This window comes from Lissotriton vulgaris, chromosome 6, assembly GCF_964263255.1.
Source record: "Lissotriton vulgaris chromosome 6, aLisVul1.2, whole genome shotgun sequence".
NCBI classification, from domain to species: domain Eukaryota; kingdom Metazoa; phylum Chordata; class Amphibia; order Caudata; family Salamandridae; genus Lissotriton; species Lissotriton vulgaris.
The window spans coordinates 1,172,773,923-1,172,789,411 of record NC_141694.1 but is presented as its reverse complement, the minus strand read 5'-3'; the positions used below and the strand labels follow the sequence as shown (position 1 = coordinate 1,172,789,411).

Genomic DNA, 15,489 nt, shown 5'->3' with positions numbered 1-15,489 from the left:
GCGGGCGGGCTGTGTGTGCGTGCGTGTGACTGTGGGGGAGGGGGGTGTGTGTGTGTGTGTGTGAGCGAGTGTCTGTGTGGGTTGCTGAGCGGGGGAGGGGGGAGGCGGGGAAAAGCATGTGCGCGCGCGAGTGCGGGCGGGCTTTGTGTGCGTGCGACTGTGGACGCGCGCTCCCGCGGTGAAAACTGCGAGCGCGTAACAGATTGGTGTACCGTTTTTCAGCATTCTCACTAACGGGCCACAATAGGTCTGAAGCAGACACCTCAATGCTCACGCATTGAGGGTGAGGTCTGCTCGACCTAAAAAGGCAACAGTGTATTTGAAGACAAATAATAAGTACTATAAGAATGTATATGTTGCAGAAGAGGAAGTAAGTGATGAAGAGGATAGCGATTTGTGTGCTGGCCAAATTGAGAAAGTAGAAGCCTCTAAAAGTGAAGAAATATATGAACATTATAGTGTTCATCCTTTGCATTCCAAGGAAGTCATGGGGAATGCTATTGAGTTGTTTCAAATGAAACAAGCTAAAGGGAGTCCCATTAGTGTTTGGGAGGAAAGTTTGGAAGCTCGGTGTTTCCCACAGCTATTTCCCACAGGTCGAGGAGGAAGATATGATGAGCGACCTCATCAAATTCCTGCGTCTGAATACCGGACTTTACGATTGTATGCAGACGATCCTAGGTTTCGTCAATGCATTCCCTATTTGTTTCATCTCCTGTTTGAAAGCGATCTGTCTGGACTGTCATATGCAGTGAACCACATCTTAAAAAGTGGTATACAGATGCGAAATATCTCGGCAAGGGACTTTATGCATAAAGTCAATGTCCAAGACAGTATTTTGGATTCTCACTTAATTAATCTCATGGCGTGTCAGCGTGGTACTAATGAGTACTGGTACCGTTGTCATGGTGATTTAAAATGTATGCTGAGGAACTTAGGAACTCCGACATGGTTCCTCACTCTGAGCTGTGCCGAGTATGGCTGGGAAGACTTACTTGAATTTCTACGAGAGGCAAATGGAAATATTGAAAACATTGAATTCAAGACACCTGGAGAACTGTGTTCTTTGGATCCTGTGAATGTATGCAGGTACTTCAATCATAGATTTGAAGCTATGATGTCTTTCATCACAAATAAGAAGAATCCACCTCTTGGAGAGGTGTTGGATTTCTTCTGGAGAAAGGAGTACCAAGCAAGAGGTGCTCCTCATATACATATGTTGTTGTGGATCAAGGATGCACCTAAATTTGGAACAGATCCGGATGACTTAGTGATGAATTTCATAGAACAGTATTCTACGTGTGCTGTTCCAAACGCAACGGAGAAGAAAAGCCTAAGAGAACAAGTTCTACGTTTCCAAAGCCATCGTTGTGGAAAGTACTGTCGTCGTAAATTCAGAAACAAGGACAAGTTCTACACCCAATGTCGTTTCAACTTTCCACGACCGGTGATTTCTAAAGGAAAAGTGAACAGTTTGATGTCTTCACTGCGACATAATGTGACGAGGAAATCACCCAAAAATACATACAATTTGAAAAGGAACGAAGAGTCCAAGTACATCAACGACTACAACCCAGTGATTTTGTCCATGTGGAATGCTAACATGGATATACAGTTTGTGGGTGACAACTGTATGGCTGTGGCTCGGTATGTGACATCTTACATCACCAAAAAAGAAAAGACAGAACTGAAGGATATGTGGGAGGACATTTCCCATGAAAAGAGCCTCAGCAAGAAGTTGTACAGTTTCAGTCTGAAGATGTTGTCGCATCGAGAAATCGGAGCTTACGAATGTTCAGATCGATTGTCTTCAGCAAGTCTCTATGCCAAATCCAGGAGTATTGTTTGGGCGAGTCTTGGTCTTGCTGCAACGCGAAATCGGGTTCTAAAACCTGTCCGGGAAATTGAATATTTGGCAGAAAAGGAACCAAACAGTACCGACATTTTGAAGACCAACATGTTGGATACATATTATCCAAATCGAAGCAGTCACCTTGAGAATGTTTGTCTATATGAGGTTCTACAAAATTATATATTCAAGAGGAACATCAAAGAAGATATTGAGAAAGGAGTGTATGCTGTAATTGGAAGTGAGGGATGCCTGGTCAAGCAAAGAAAATGCCAATTAGTAAACCATCGAAAATTGAGTGGCGAATCTTCAGAAAAAAAGGAGTTTTTCTATTTAGCACTTTTGCAACTTTTCAAGCCTTGGCGTGCAGAAGAGGAACTGCTTGGAGATTTCCTCTGTTACGAAGACTCTTTCACTGCTGCTAGAATGTCCTGCTTTTCCCAAATATCAAGAAATGCTAACTTTGGAAATTGAGCAGGAAGCAACGATTGCAGCCGAGATTGCCAGAGACAGTTCTCAGGACAGTCAGAGTTCTGTTTCATTGAGTCAAGATCCACTTGGAGGACCTATTATCGAAAATGAAGCTGCCACTGCTATGAATGAAGTGGAAAGAGCCATGGCACATGCTCAGGAGGATTCAGTTAACTTAGAAGACTTGGAAAAACAACTCAAAGTTGAGCAGAGGAAAATATATGATGAAGTTACCAAGCAAATTGAGCATGGATTAAGTCATGAGAAGAAAGAGTGCTCATGTACATCGTTGAAGCCTGTCCTACTGTATGTGAGTGGAGAAGCGGGAACTGGAAAAAGTTTCCTCATTAAAGCAATTTCATGCTATCTGCAGGAAAGGACTGAGTCATCGCTGTCTTGTGTTGTCACCGCTCCTACTGGACTTGCAGCACATAACATTAAAGGTATTACTTTGCATCGTCTACTGATGCTGCCGGTGGAGCATGACAACAAATTACAATATCACAAGTTATCTGGGGATGCTTGCTGTGAAGTTTCAAGAGTCTTGAGGAAAATGAAACTACTTATCATTGACGAAGTAAGCATGGTTTCCAATGTCATGCTTGCCTTTGTGCATTTGAGAATGCAAGAAGTACTTAAAACTGAATATGATGTGTTATTTGGTGGCAAACACATCATTGTTTTCGGAGATCTTCTGCAGCTGACACCAGTAAAAGGAGAACCTGTGTTCAAAATACTCACGCATGAAGATACCAGGAAGTGCCTAGGGAGCATTGGCAACGTCAATATATGGTTAAACTTCAATTATGCTGAACTGCATGAAAATATGCGTCAGGCAAAAGATGAAGATTACAAGAATATTCTACAAGATATTAGAATTGGAAAAGTGACCGAGCATGGAAAAGAAGCTTTGAATGCACGATTACTTTCAAATTTATATCCCGAACAAGAGATTGTGGCTGAGAATATTTTTCAGAAAATTACTGAGAAGAAATCCGGAATATGTTTGATGCCAACTCTTGCAGAATGTGCCATCTTCAACAACAAAATGTTGAATTTAGAAAAGCAAGAGATTGTGAAACTTGAAGCTATTGACAAAATAGAGCACATGGGATCAACAATTATTTTGTCAGAAAATTTGAAATAAAAATTGGATTCATTAGAGAAGACTATATCTAAAACAGCGGGTTTTGAAAAGACTTTGAATGTGTGTTTAAATTGCCGAATCATTTTGAGAAGAAATTTACATGTTGAAAGAGGTCTGGTAAATGGATCAATGGGTAATGTTGTTGATTTTGAGAAGTACAGAAATAGAGATGGAATAAAATTTTTAAAAATTAAATTTGATGGCATTGAGGAAGTACAGCTAATTGGTCGTTGTTCTGCTAGGTTTTTGCTTGTTAAAGACTTATATGTTCGCCGTAAACAGTTTCCTGTTTGCTTGGCATATGCGGTAACAATTCATAAATCGCAAGGTTTAAGTGTAGACAGTGCATTGGTGAATATTGGCAGTTCTGTGTTCAAGGAGGGTATGGCATATGTGGCATTGTCACGAGTTAGAACTTTATCAGGATTGTACTTGATTGACTGTGATGTCACAAACATTTGTGCGGATCTAGATTGTGTTAAGGAATACAATAGGTTAAGAAGAGAGTATGCGCCACATTTGCCTCAATATCCTTTGTTTGAGAAACGTGTGGTAGGCCGCAAACGTAGAAATATCAGTAATAGTAGGGAGGTTGTTGCAAAAAGACTAAAAGTCAATGAACCGAAAATTGTTAGCAGAAAGAAAGTGGATTCTGTTGAAGATGTTGTCGGTTTTCAATTTGAAAACAGTTCTGGTGTCAACTGCTATGCAAATGTAGTGGTTAATGTTCTCTTTTCACTAGAGAGTTTAAAAGAACAGATTCTGTTGAATTCAGAACAAATTTTATGCTGTTTATTGAATTCTGTTTTCGAGAAATGTAGCAGTGATCGAACAAAAGTAGAAAGTGTGTCTGAAGTTCGTTATCTGTTAGATGAATGTTCAGGGCAAACAGACTTCTCTGAAAATAATCAGCAAGATTGTCAGGAGTTTTTAATGTATATGCTTGATGTATTGCAAGATGAGGGTGTAGATGTAGATCACCTGTTTGGGCTTTCTTATCAATGGCAGCATGACTGCGAGAATTGTAGGGTATCAAGTACTACTAGTGTAGACTCAGAAAGATTTATATATTTAACTTTGCCAGACAGTAAATCAGTCTCCTTTAATAAGCTAGTAAATGCAGCGGATCACAACATGGAGTGTAGCCAATGTAAATCTGAAATGATGTCAACATTATTTATACGTAGATATGGACAGTATGTCATTTTAATGATTCAACGATGTAGGCCTGATGGATCAAAATTGTCAACTTTAATAAAAAATTTTGTGGCTTCTCAGCTTTCAATATCAGGAAGGACTTTTGTAACTGTAGCAATTATCTATCACGATGGTCCTTCAACAACATCAGGACATTATACAGCTTATTTAAAGTCTCGAAACGGCTGGTCATTCTGCAATGATTCCGTTGTAACTTTCCAAAAAAAATTGCCGTTTGACCTTAAAAATTCTTACCTGGTGTTTTTAAAACCAAACTTTTAATGAAAGAATCTCGGGATTTCCTGTGAAGAATTGCAAAAGGTTCATGAAGTAGAGGGAATGTAAGTCTGCAATGCTGTCTAGATTATTGGTCCAAAACTTTTAATTATAATGTCAATTTAAAAATCCAACTATATAAACCTGATGCAAGTAAGTCTGCTTCATAGTAAGCAGTATCAGTGTCATAGGAAAAGGAGAACATGAGTGACAAAGAAGGGTAAGATATTAGTAGTCCAGGATTGTGAAAATAATCTTAAATGTATTCTTTTTGAAAGTTGCGAAAATAGAAAATGTCGGGATTTGATTGGAAGAATTACAAGAGTAGCGAATCGCGGCAACATGATTTGGCCTAGTGGAAACATGTGATAGAATGAGAGAAGTCTTTTCTTCTATGTAACATATTTTTCGTATCGATGGAGGTTTTCTTTCAGAAAGTGGCGGGCTGAAAATATTTATAGCACAACAGAGTGAATGCTGTTCATAGGAGATCCTTCGACGTCATTGAAAGTAAGTTAATTTTAAGGAGTTTTGAAATCAGATTTCTTAGGTTGTATGGGTTTTTTAAACACAGTCATTTTGATTGTGTTTTTTTTTCCCCGCTGTTACATGGTGAATATGTTCAAGTCACTGATTTAAGTGAAATTTGATACATTCTGAGAACAGCAAAAATAAACCATATAACATGTATAATTAATGTTCTTCTGTTTGTACTTATGATATACATTTAGAAATGTGAGGTAGATATGGAAAAACTGAGTCTTCTGTAAGTGTCAATTTTAATGCTTATAGTGCTGTATTTCCGGGTACTGTTTTTTTTTTTAAAAAGGAATAGGCCTCACCTCAAAGAAAGCTCTTCAAAGCACACATCTTATTTGCATCCTGAAACTATCATTTAAAATATTAGAGACAATTTTATGATGGCTTTACATCTTTTTTGCGCTGCTATTGCATCACTATTGTGAGACATCAGCAGTGCAAAAGAAGTACCATGTTCCAAAATAGGTCTCAGTTCATCAGCATGAAGATACTGTTTATTTAAAATATATATCTTTAGGATTGTGTAGGGGACGTAGAGAAGCAGAGGCTTCTGTAAATGTCAAAATTGTTGAAAAAGTGTTTCTTCTTGAACCTTTTCCCTTTTCTTTTGTAATTTTTAAATACATGTAGTAATATTTTTGGAAATGTTTGTTTTCTCTTTTACAGATTGAAAGTATGAAAAAATATTTAAAAAAGGTAACAAGAATTATAAGGTAAATGTTTTCTACTCTTTTTACCCGCAATGCACTGCTGATGATGTCACTGACCATGTCATGAATGATGTAATAAGAGGACATGATTTACTTCATTGGTAGGCCTTCACATGCTTTATCTGCTCTGTATTCTTCAACAAGTGTAAAATTGATCTGTAACCCTGAGTAGGTCTCACCTTAAACAAACCTCACGAGACATCACACCTTATCGTCATCCTGAATTAATATATAGATCTATTAAACACTATCTCTGATTTACTCTCTATAGCTGTCTTTCTTTTTACATTACTCTCTGTTTACTTCCCTTATACTAACTCTTCTTTTTTTAAAAAAAATATTTTTTTGGTTCGCTTCAAGTTCGCGAACCGGGCAGCGAACTTGAAGCGAACCAAAAGAAATAGAGCTTGCTAGAGTGTTAAACATTCTAGCAATTTTATTTGAAAGGGGAGGTAGTTCTGAAAAGAACTTTTTTTATGTTTTTGTTGTTTTATTTTATTTTTTATTTTTTTTCAGAACATTTTTTGTTTTTTTTGTATTTTTAGAACAGTTTTATGTTTTTTTTGTGTTTTTCATGGAGGGGAAACAACAAAAAAACAGGCATTGAAAAGGGCTCAACAGGAGCAAAGAAAAAATTACTGCTTGGGTGTGTTAGGGCAGTTATGGTTATCAAACACCAAGTTTATTAAGTTTACGCTCATGTTGCCACATGAGAGCATAGCACCACAATGTATGCACGTTAACTTCATGTGCTTGAAGTTTGGCTGTATGTTTGGCACAGTTTCCTGTGCCTCTCTTACAGTCAAAGATATATTAGAAGTTGATTTGGCCACAGGAGTTGTCGGGGGATTATCTTGCAGATCCCTTAACTCTGCCCGGCTGTAATTTAATGGATGCCACCTGACCATATGGCGATGCATAGTATAGTTGCCCATACTATACTTTTTCTCTGTGCCTCGAGATAATCTTTTTTTGCAAATTAGGCAGGTGGCATATTTGGCATTAACCTTCTTCTCCCCTCGAGGAATTGAGAAAAATTGCCAAATGAAACTTGTTTTCCTTCCGGAAACACGGGGCAACTCCTGAATAAATTCAGGTTCATCAGTGTCCTCTTCTTCTAAGTCGTCTTCTTCCTCCTCTCTGTTTGAGATGAATTGAGATGGTGGTCCTCTCTTGTCATGAGGAGGTTGAGGTGGTGGTGGGGGTCCACCAGCTGAAGCAAAGATAGAAGCCATTGCAATCAAAATTGAAAATGGTCTTTCTCTCACCAAGATGAAAGTCAGAGTGAGGAAAGAAGAAGGGGTTTACGTGATTTTGGAAAAGCAAAAGTTCGGAACCAATGAAAAGTGTTATTTTTAGGTCACATGACGTAGTCATACATCATTTGGAAACCAAAAGTGAAATGAACCAATGAAAACTTTGATAAACAAGTCACATGACTTGTTCCGCTCACGTTACGCGGTGCGCGCCGCGTCCCGCATCGTTTCCGGTTCGCGGTCCCGAGCACTTTCGGGAGCGCTAAAGCGGCGCGTCATAAGACGCATTACGCGACAATGATACGTCGCGCTTCCGCGACGCGTCACAGTTCCGCTAACGTAACGTTTACCGGTTCGCGTACTAGATCGCGGCATCAAGATGAGCTAACGGAAAGCTTCCCGGTTCGCTTACCGGAAGCGAAGAAAAAAAATATTTCAATTAAAATTATCAATAAACATCTAAAATATATTTTGGGTTTTAAAGTAGAATACATTTTACAGCTACAGATGTTAGCTTTTAAAAAACCAATGAAATTCACAGAAAAAACCATAGGTTATAGTCCATATATAGTTAGGAATTTGCATTTACAAAACCTTGAAAATTCAATGAAAAAACCATTGGTTATAGAACATATATAGTTAGGAATTTACATTTACAAAACCTTATTTTACTCGCATAAAACCATTGAAATTCCATATATAGTTAGATGCGCTAACTATATATCGCGCACCCGCAATCCACTGCTGATGATGTCACATATTACATCATTCATGACATGGTCAGTGACATCACTGATGACATCACTGATGACATCTCAAATGACATCACTGATGACATCACTGGTGACATCTCAAATGACATCACTGATAACATCTCAAATGACATCACTGATGACATCACTGATGACATCTCAAATGACATCACTGATGACATCACTGATGATATCATTCATGTGACAATACAATGCATCTCCTCACACTTTAATATAACCTCTGTTACATCCAGTGTAAAATACAGAATATAATTTTTTAAACCATTGACACACCAATACTAGTTACTACATACACACTCACTGATTCCAATGTCTACACACAGATTCACTCATTCACCCATACAATCATTCATACATACAATCACTCATCTTTACAACACTATCATATGCACTCATACACCTATACAGACACTCACACTCTGCCATTCATCCATGGAGTTACTCACACACCTAGTCAGTCCTGTAAAGAATCAATCACACTTCCATTTTCTAATCAATACAGTTAAACATAGAGTACCTTACATTTTCAAACATATACTAACACATAATTACTCTCTTATACAATCATTGATACAAGAACACATTGATCTCCACAGAGTCATACATCTCCCAGCCAGCCAAACACACACTCAGTCTCCCATACAAATACTTCGACAATCAATCAATAACCCATATAGTTACTCCTATAGCTACTGATCAACACATGCAACAGTTTACAGAACAACAGACATAATGATGCACAAATTAAGACAGTTTAGTCACTAACCCATGCACTTAGTGAGACACATTTGATCACTCACTCATACAGTCAGTCACGCACCTACTAAATCCTTCATCCAGACACTTCTACATCTACTCATTCTTCAATATGTAAAACATATTTAAACTTTACAGAAACACACAGTCACTGGATGATGTCCTCAGTGATGTCATCAGTGATGTCATTTGAGATGTCATCAGTGATGTCATCAGTGATGTCACTGACCATGTCATGAATGATGTAATATGTGACATCATCAGCAGTGGATTGCGGGTGCGCGATATATAGTTAGCGCATCTAACTATATATGGAATTTCAATGGTTTTATGCGAGTAAAATAAGGTTTTGTAAATGCAAATTCCTAACTATATATGTTCTATAACCAATGGTTTTTTCATTGAATTTTCAAGGTTTTGTAAATGCAAATTCCTAACTATATATGGACTATAACCTATGGTTTTTTCTGTGAATATATATATATATATATATATATATATATATATATATATATACACCCCCCCCCACACACACACACATATAATATATATATATATATATATATATATATATATATATATATATATATATATATATATATATATACACCCCCCCCACACACACACACATATAATATATATATATATATATATATATATATATATATATATATATATATATATATATACTTTGTATATATTATCCTGCTTTGTCATGTACTTAGAAATCGCAATTAAATGCACAGATTACCGTGATAGTTCCACAGTCTGTAAAGTTGGTCCTAATGCTGAACACATACACAGGTCCAATTTCAGTGCCACGGCATTCGGGATCATTTAGATGAAGGTCCCATATCTGAAAAGAAAAGAGCTATTTTACATTTCATCCAATTATTTTACCAATCCATGAACACCAAATTATAGTACAGGAAAAGTTACATTACAGGTCACAATTACATGAGATGATAATACGGTCTTCAGAGAGCCTATGTTAAAATTTAAAAGGAAAGGCTGATAAAAAAATAAAAAAGGCAACTGAAAAAGATTTGTGCATTGTTCACAAAATGCAAAGAAACACCTGACATTGCAAGCCCCTAAGCAGGACTGCTGAAAGTTTGACTTCCCAGCATGAGTTTGAAATACTTTAGAGGCGTGAGTACAACTGACAGGAAAAACATCAGAATTTGTTGGTCCTGCAAAATTTCTAGATGCATTTTCTGTATTCACTCATAAGGGCAAATGCTAAATGTGTGCATCTTTCCAGGGGAAGGCCATCTGAGGGAACATGATTGCCCACTGACACTGCACGCCAGAAACTGCTAGGAGTTTCTGTATGTAATCAAATGACGCAATTTTAATCACAGTCATGCGGATGACACAGCAGAATAGAAGACGTCATTCCCAATTACAGGCCACATGGGATTTAAATGTAGAGTCAAGAGGGTGAATCATGGATGCCATTTAGTGGTCGCCAGGAGTCGCTGCTGTGACCTCTGGCATGTCCCTTGTGACACCTGGCACTACCTTTGCAAAACCTAGTGACCCCTTGCGTCAGCATTAGTAAAATCTGTGCCAGGGACAGAAGCAGCTCGTCTTTATGGACATCAGTGGGGGCTTCACTCTTCTCGCTTTTTGGCAATTTGTTATTATACTAAAATTAAATGATATTACATTGTTCGCTATTAATTTAATAAAAACTGGAGTACAACTAGCTGGAATAATGCTTTCCCTGGCAGCTGAGGTAAGGTATGTTATGTTATGTTAATAGGAACGTTTATAGCGCTCGTTCACCAACAGGTTTCTTGGCGCTGGAGGAGTTACTTTCCAAAAAGAGTTACTGGTAAGGATGGTCCAGGTCTAGCTGTAACCTTGGGTGAAGAGCCAGGTCTTCAACATCTTCCTAAAATGAAAGAGGTCTGACTCGAGTCTCAACGGGGGCAGAAGAGTGTTACAAAGTTTGGGTCCTAATATTGAGAAGCGTGAGCCTCCTGTTCTTTTGCATCTAAAAACTGGGACCTCTAAGTAGTTCATGTGCATAGATCTTAAAGTACGATGGGGAATGTACTTCTGGATTTTTGATGAACTGTACTTAGAGCCAGTCCCATGCAAGGCTCTAAAAAGAATACAGCCAGCTTTAAACTTGGAGTGTTGCTCCACTGGAAGCCAGTGCAACTCTTTTAGCAGCGGCTTGATGTGACATCATCTGCCTTGTAAGTAAAAAAATGCTTTTAAATGTAGGTATGTTGTGTGCATGTTTGCAGATTTGAGGTGGTTTTATAAGAGAGAATGTGTTAATGTGTGTGCATGTAGAGACGGAGTGTGTGTGTATGTGAGAGTGTGTGTATGTATGAATGCGTGTTTATGAGTATGCATGTGCATGTGTGAGAGAAGGTGAAGGTCAAGGGGCATGTGAAGTCACTTCCGCTACCACTGGCATTTCGGTGAATTGACGTCCATAGGGTAAATAAATAGAACTTCCTTTAGATTCCTAGACAAGCCAATTAGAAATATATTTTGAAGCCAGGTGTGTCACTTTCAAGCCTGGGGTACTCCCACGCACTGACCTATGAAGCAGACATGCCAAGATTTTGGAAGAGGAAAGTAAAAGATTTAAAAAAAAATAATAATAATCGGGAGAATGTATTTCTCCCATTGACATTTATTGAAGGAGAGGCAGTTTTAAATGAGAGATAGCCAAAATAGAGCAATTTTTTTGTCAAATCGGGTCTATTGGAATGTATGCATGAATAAATTACAATCATAGAATCAAACAAATTAGCCGTGCAAAGTGTATCTAGAGAGATGGAAATAGGACGGCCAAAATATAGATAGGTAAAAATATTCTTCCATATACCATAAGTTTCTTGTAGCTGCTGCTCCTTGGGTTGAACTATGTATAGAATTCAAGGACAGCCCTATAACGTCAAGCATTACGCTAGTGCTCTAAAATTCATGTGCCAGGCCAGGCCTTTATTTTCAAAACAACGGATGCAGGTAAACTTATACATACCTGTTTTTCAAAATGATAATCATTCTCTGGGATATATGGTAGATCCGCTAGACTTGTGCTGTTAAGGTTTCATATAGCACTAGCATAGTGTTCCAGTCAGTGATTCATTTGTGAACGCAAAATTGCTGGGGCTTAAAGGTTTTTTTCAGGGTTATCTCCCCGGTGCAGCCAAATAGCTGGATTGCTGAATACCAAAGCTGCATAGTCTTGATTCCACCTCTTGCCGCTCTCATCTACCATCCTGCATGTCTTGAATCTTTATCTCACTCTTGTAGATTATTTTTCATCCCTGCTTTCTCTTTCTGACACTGTTTCTCTCCTTTCTCGTTCCCCTGCTTTTTGTCTTCTTTCTCTTGTTCTGATGACAGTGCCCAAAAATAAATGCAGGTGGGCCCCACCGGCAACTTCCAACTCCAATTAAGCAACAGTTTGAGTTCTAACGAGGGCAAAAGTGGGAAAATTGAGGAGAAAACTCTTCAGTTGTCCTCCAACAGTACCCTAAGCGATTAGTACGTTTTAAGGTATACAAGAGACATGCAAAATGCATGGTTTAGGGGCAAGCTGTACCAAACAACACTCTCAAAAGTCATGACAATATTGCTTTACATGTATTATTTGTGTGCATCAATTGAAAAACAGTAAAATAGAGCATCAACAGATTAACATTGTGATCTTTTTGCACATTAGGAATTCATCCTTGTCCAAGATTAACAGAAATTGTCCCAAAGTGGATGATCCTCCTGCAATTGGTTCTCAAAACAGTCCAAATACACAGTGACTAAAAATAATAAAGTTGCATAATACATAATCCTTCTTGTAAAGAGCGCTTTATATGTTACCACACAACATGTTGTATTTAGAAGGTTCACCAAGCTGGTCTGCAAATATGGTTGATAGATCAAGAGCAGGGTGGGGGAGAATAACAACGAAAGAGTTGGACCGGGGGCAGAGGGGGTTATCTAGATAGTATCATTGTCCTCTCAGATTCAGCGTGGTGAGGGTATGTTGCCACCTGGCACCGGTAGCAAGTCTATCAATACATGTTAAGGTGAGCGCTCTATTTCTCATTTTGTAGAAGTCGAAGAACTCTGGAGTTATTGCAGGCAAGTTGGTTCCCAGAATTCACATGCATCTAAATGGATGCAGGAGGCCCAAACTGTGTCCTATTGCAGAGGTTTACACTGTCTATGAGTTGTACCCTGCGCATTGAGACACTGGTAACCATGTTGTATATTTCAATTCTTCTTTATTGGTTCCAGTGCAGGGTAGTATCAGTCTTAGTTCAGCCATGTACCAGCTTCTAAATCTCCTACACCAGCCACACCAGGAGCTGCCAGCCTAGCTGCTCAGCCCATCTCCAACTGCGACCATTCATCCACACAGGCACCCAGGCATTCCATGCATCATAGTCACACCAACATTCCATTCCAACTCTGGCTGAGCTGCTAGGAGGACCTAGGCTGATTAAATATAAATGTAATACTTAGGATATAACATTATCCCTTTCCTTTTAAAATGAAAACAAAAATTACCATTCTAAAGAGAGAACTATACACAAGAAAGCAGTAATGTTTATAACTCAGGGATGCAACTAAAGGCAAAACATCACAAGAGAGTGAACAATGCAAATCAAGAAAAGATGGGCAAAATACGACATATAGAATGTGCATCAATATCCCCCATCCTCCCTCATGAAAATTATTAAGACATTTCAAACTGTGAAATAAATTATTAAATCAGAAACAATGTTAAAACGCAGAGAAGCCAAACTAATAGCAACTTCGCCAGCGTAGAAACACTGCGTAAATTTGGGAAGGAATAAAACTGTCCGGCAATAATAAATACCAAGCAATAATAAAATTGCCTGCAATAACCCCATCCTTTCCAAAAAAAACATTGGAAAATAATGTAGTGAAGGGTGGACACACCCCACGACTAACACCTGAGGCCAGAAACAGACAACAAGGGTGAACCAACACCAAAAAATACACGCGTACCACAAAATGGGCCAAACAGAGAGTACACACAGTGAGGAGCAGGGCGACTTACACACAACAATATCTGAAGCACGGGGCGACCTACACAGGACAACACGTGATGCGCAGGGCGACTTATACACAGAACAACAAGTAATGCACAGGGCGACTTACAAACACGATAAGACAAAGATCAAAGCAAACGTGCAGCGTGAGATGACAAAAAAAGTACCCTTGTACATGAAGGTGAGAATGACACCCACAGGTATAAGTGAGCTCATCCATATACCTACCACCCAAATAGGGATCATTAACTGGGAATCAAACCCAACCTTACCCCTCACCTTAGGGATACACTGTGATGTCCACCCACTAGGAGATTGGATCCCCAGGCACATTACTTCTACAGCATTCAATGAGCATACTGTAGTTTCTATGTGCCAACAAAACGCCAATCTTTGCAGAACCACACCGCTCCTGTGTGGCTCCTGTGAATAAGTTTCACTGAGTTAGTCCATAACTCACAACTGTGCAGCCTCGTCACCAAAATAAATGTTGTACCCTGCGCATTGAGACACTGGAAACTATGTTGTATATTTCAAGTCTTCTTTATAAGTTCCAGTTCAGGGTAAATCACTCTTAGTTCAGTCATGTACCAGCTTCCACATCTCCTACACCAGCCCCAACAAGAGCAGCCTGCCTAGCTGCTCAGCCCATCTCCAACTGTCACCACTCATCCACACAGGCACCCAGGCATTCCACGAGTCACAGTCACACCAACATTCCATTACCATCTCTCACTCTGGCTGAGCAGCTAGGAGGACCTAGGCTGATTACATATAGATGTAATACTTTGGATATAACACTATGAATGATGTGCGTTTCTCCATCCCTACAATGTCCCATAGTTTGATTAGCCAATCAAGATGGTCAGAGATGGAGTTGGTGCCTCATTTAGCAGTAATAACCTGTTTAGCCACACACAGCGTTGTCACTATTGCTTTTTGTTTGTGGGAGAACAGTGGGTATGTTAGTGGATTAGCTTGGCCCAGTAGAATATAACTAAGAAGGTTGGGGGCATCTATATCGAAAATCTTGTTGACCTCTTTTATCACTGCTTCTCCAATATTAGGTTTTCTTTTCTATCACCACATTCCAGATATGTTTCCCATGTGGTCGTTTAGTACATCTGTATGTGAATCTTCTCAGTTAGTTTGAGGAGGTTCCAGAAGATGTTTCTATTTGGTAAAAATTGCAGTCTTGAAAAAAACCCTAAGAATTGAAGTGTATTATAAGTGTTAAAACCTTGTAAATTAAGTTGTAAGATTACTGATAGCATGTTCTTCTCTAAACATTTCAAAGTTTGTCTATATTTTTTGTAACTGGATATTTTGGCTAACATTTCCGGGATCTAGGGACAGAAGAATAGAGTGGCCCATTAGAATGTTTTTCCTCATTGATGATGCACCACAAAAATCCCTCTTGTAGCATACATACGAAATTCAGGTGGGGCCCATGCCCCAGCTTT

At 38.8% G+C, this 15,489-nt stretch overlaps 1 protein-coding gene across 1 annotated transcript in view; it reads right to left on the bottom strand.

Moving 5' to 3' along the window:
- LOC147708599 (alpha-tectorin-like) overlaps positions 1-15,489 on the bottom strand; it is a 230,198-nt gene that overhangs the window by 135,565 nt on the left and 79,144 nt on the right. Inside the window, exon 3 of the mRNA XM_086925366.1 lies at positions 9,727-9,831. Coding sequence (XP_086781492.1) covers positions 9,727-9,831 — 105 coding nt within the window. The remainder of the gene's footprint in view (positions 1-9,726; positions 9,832-15,489) is intronic.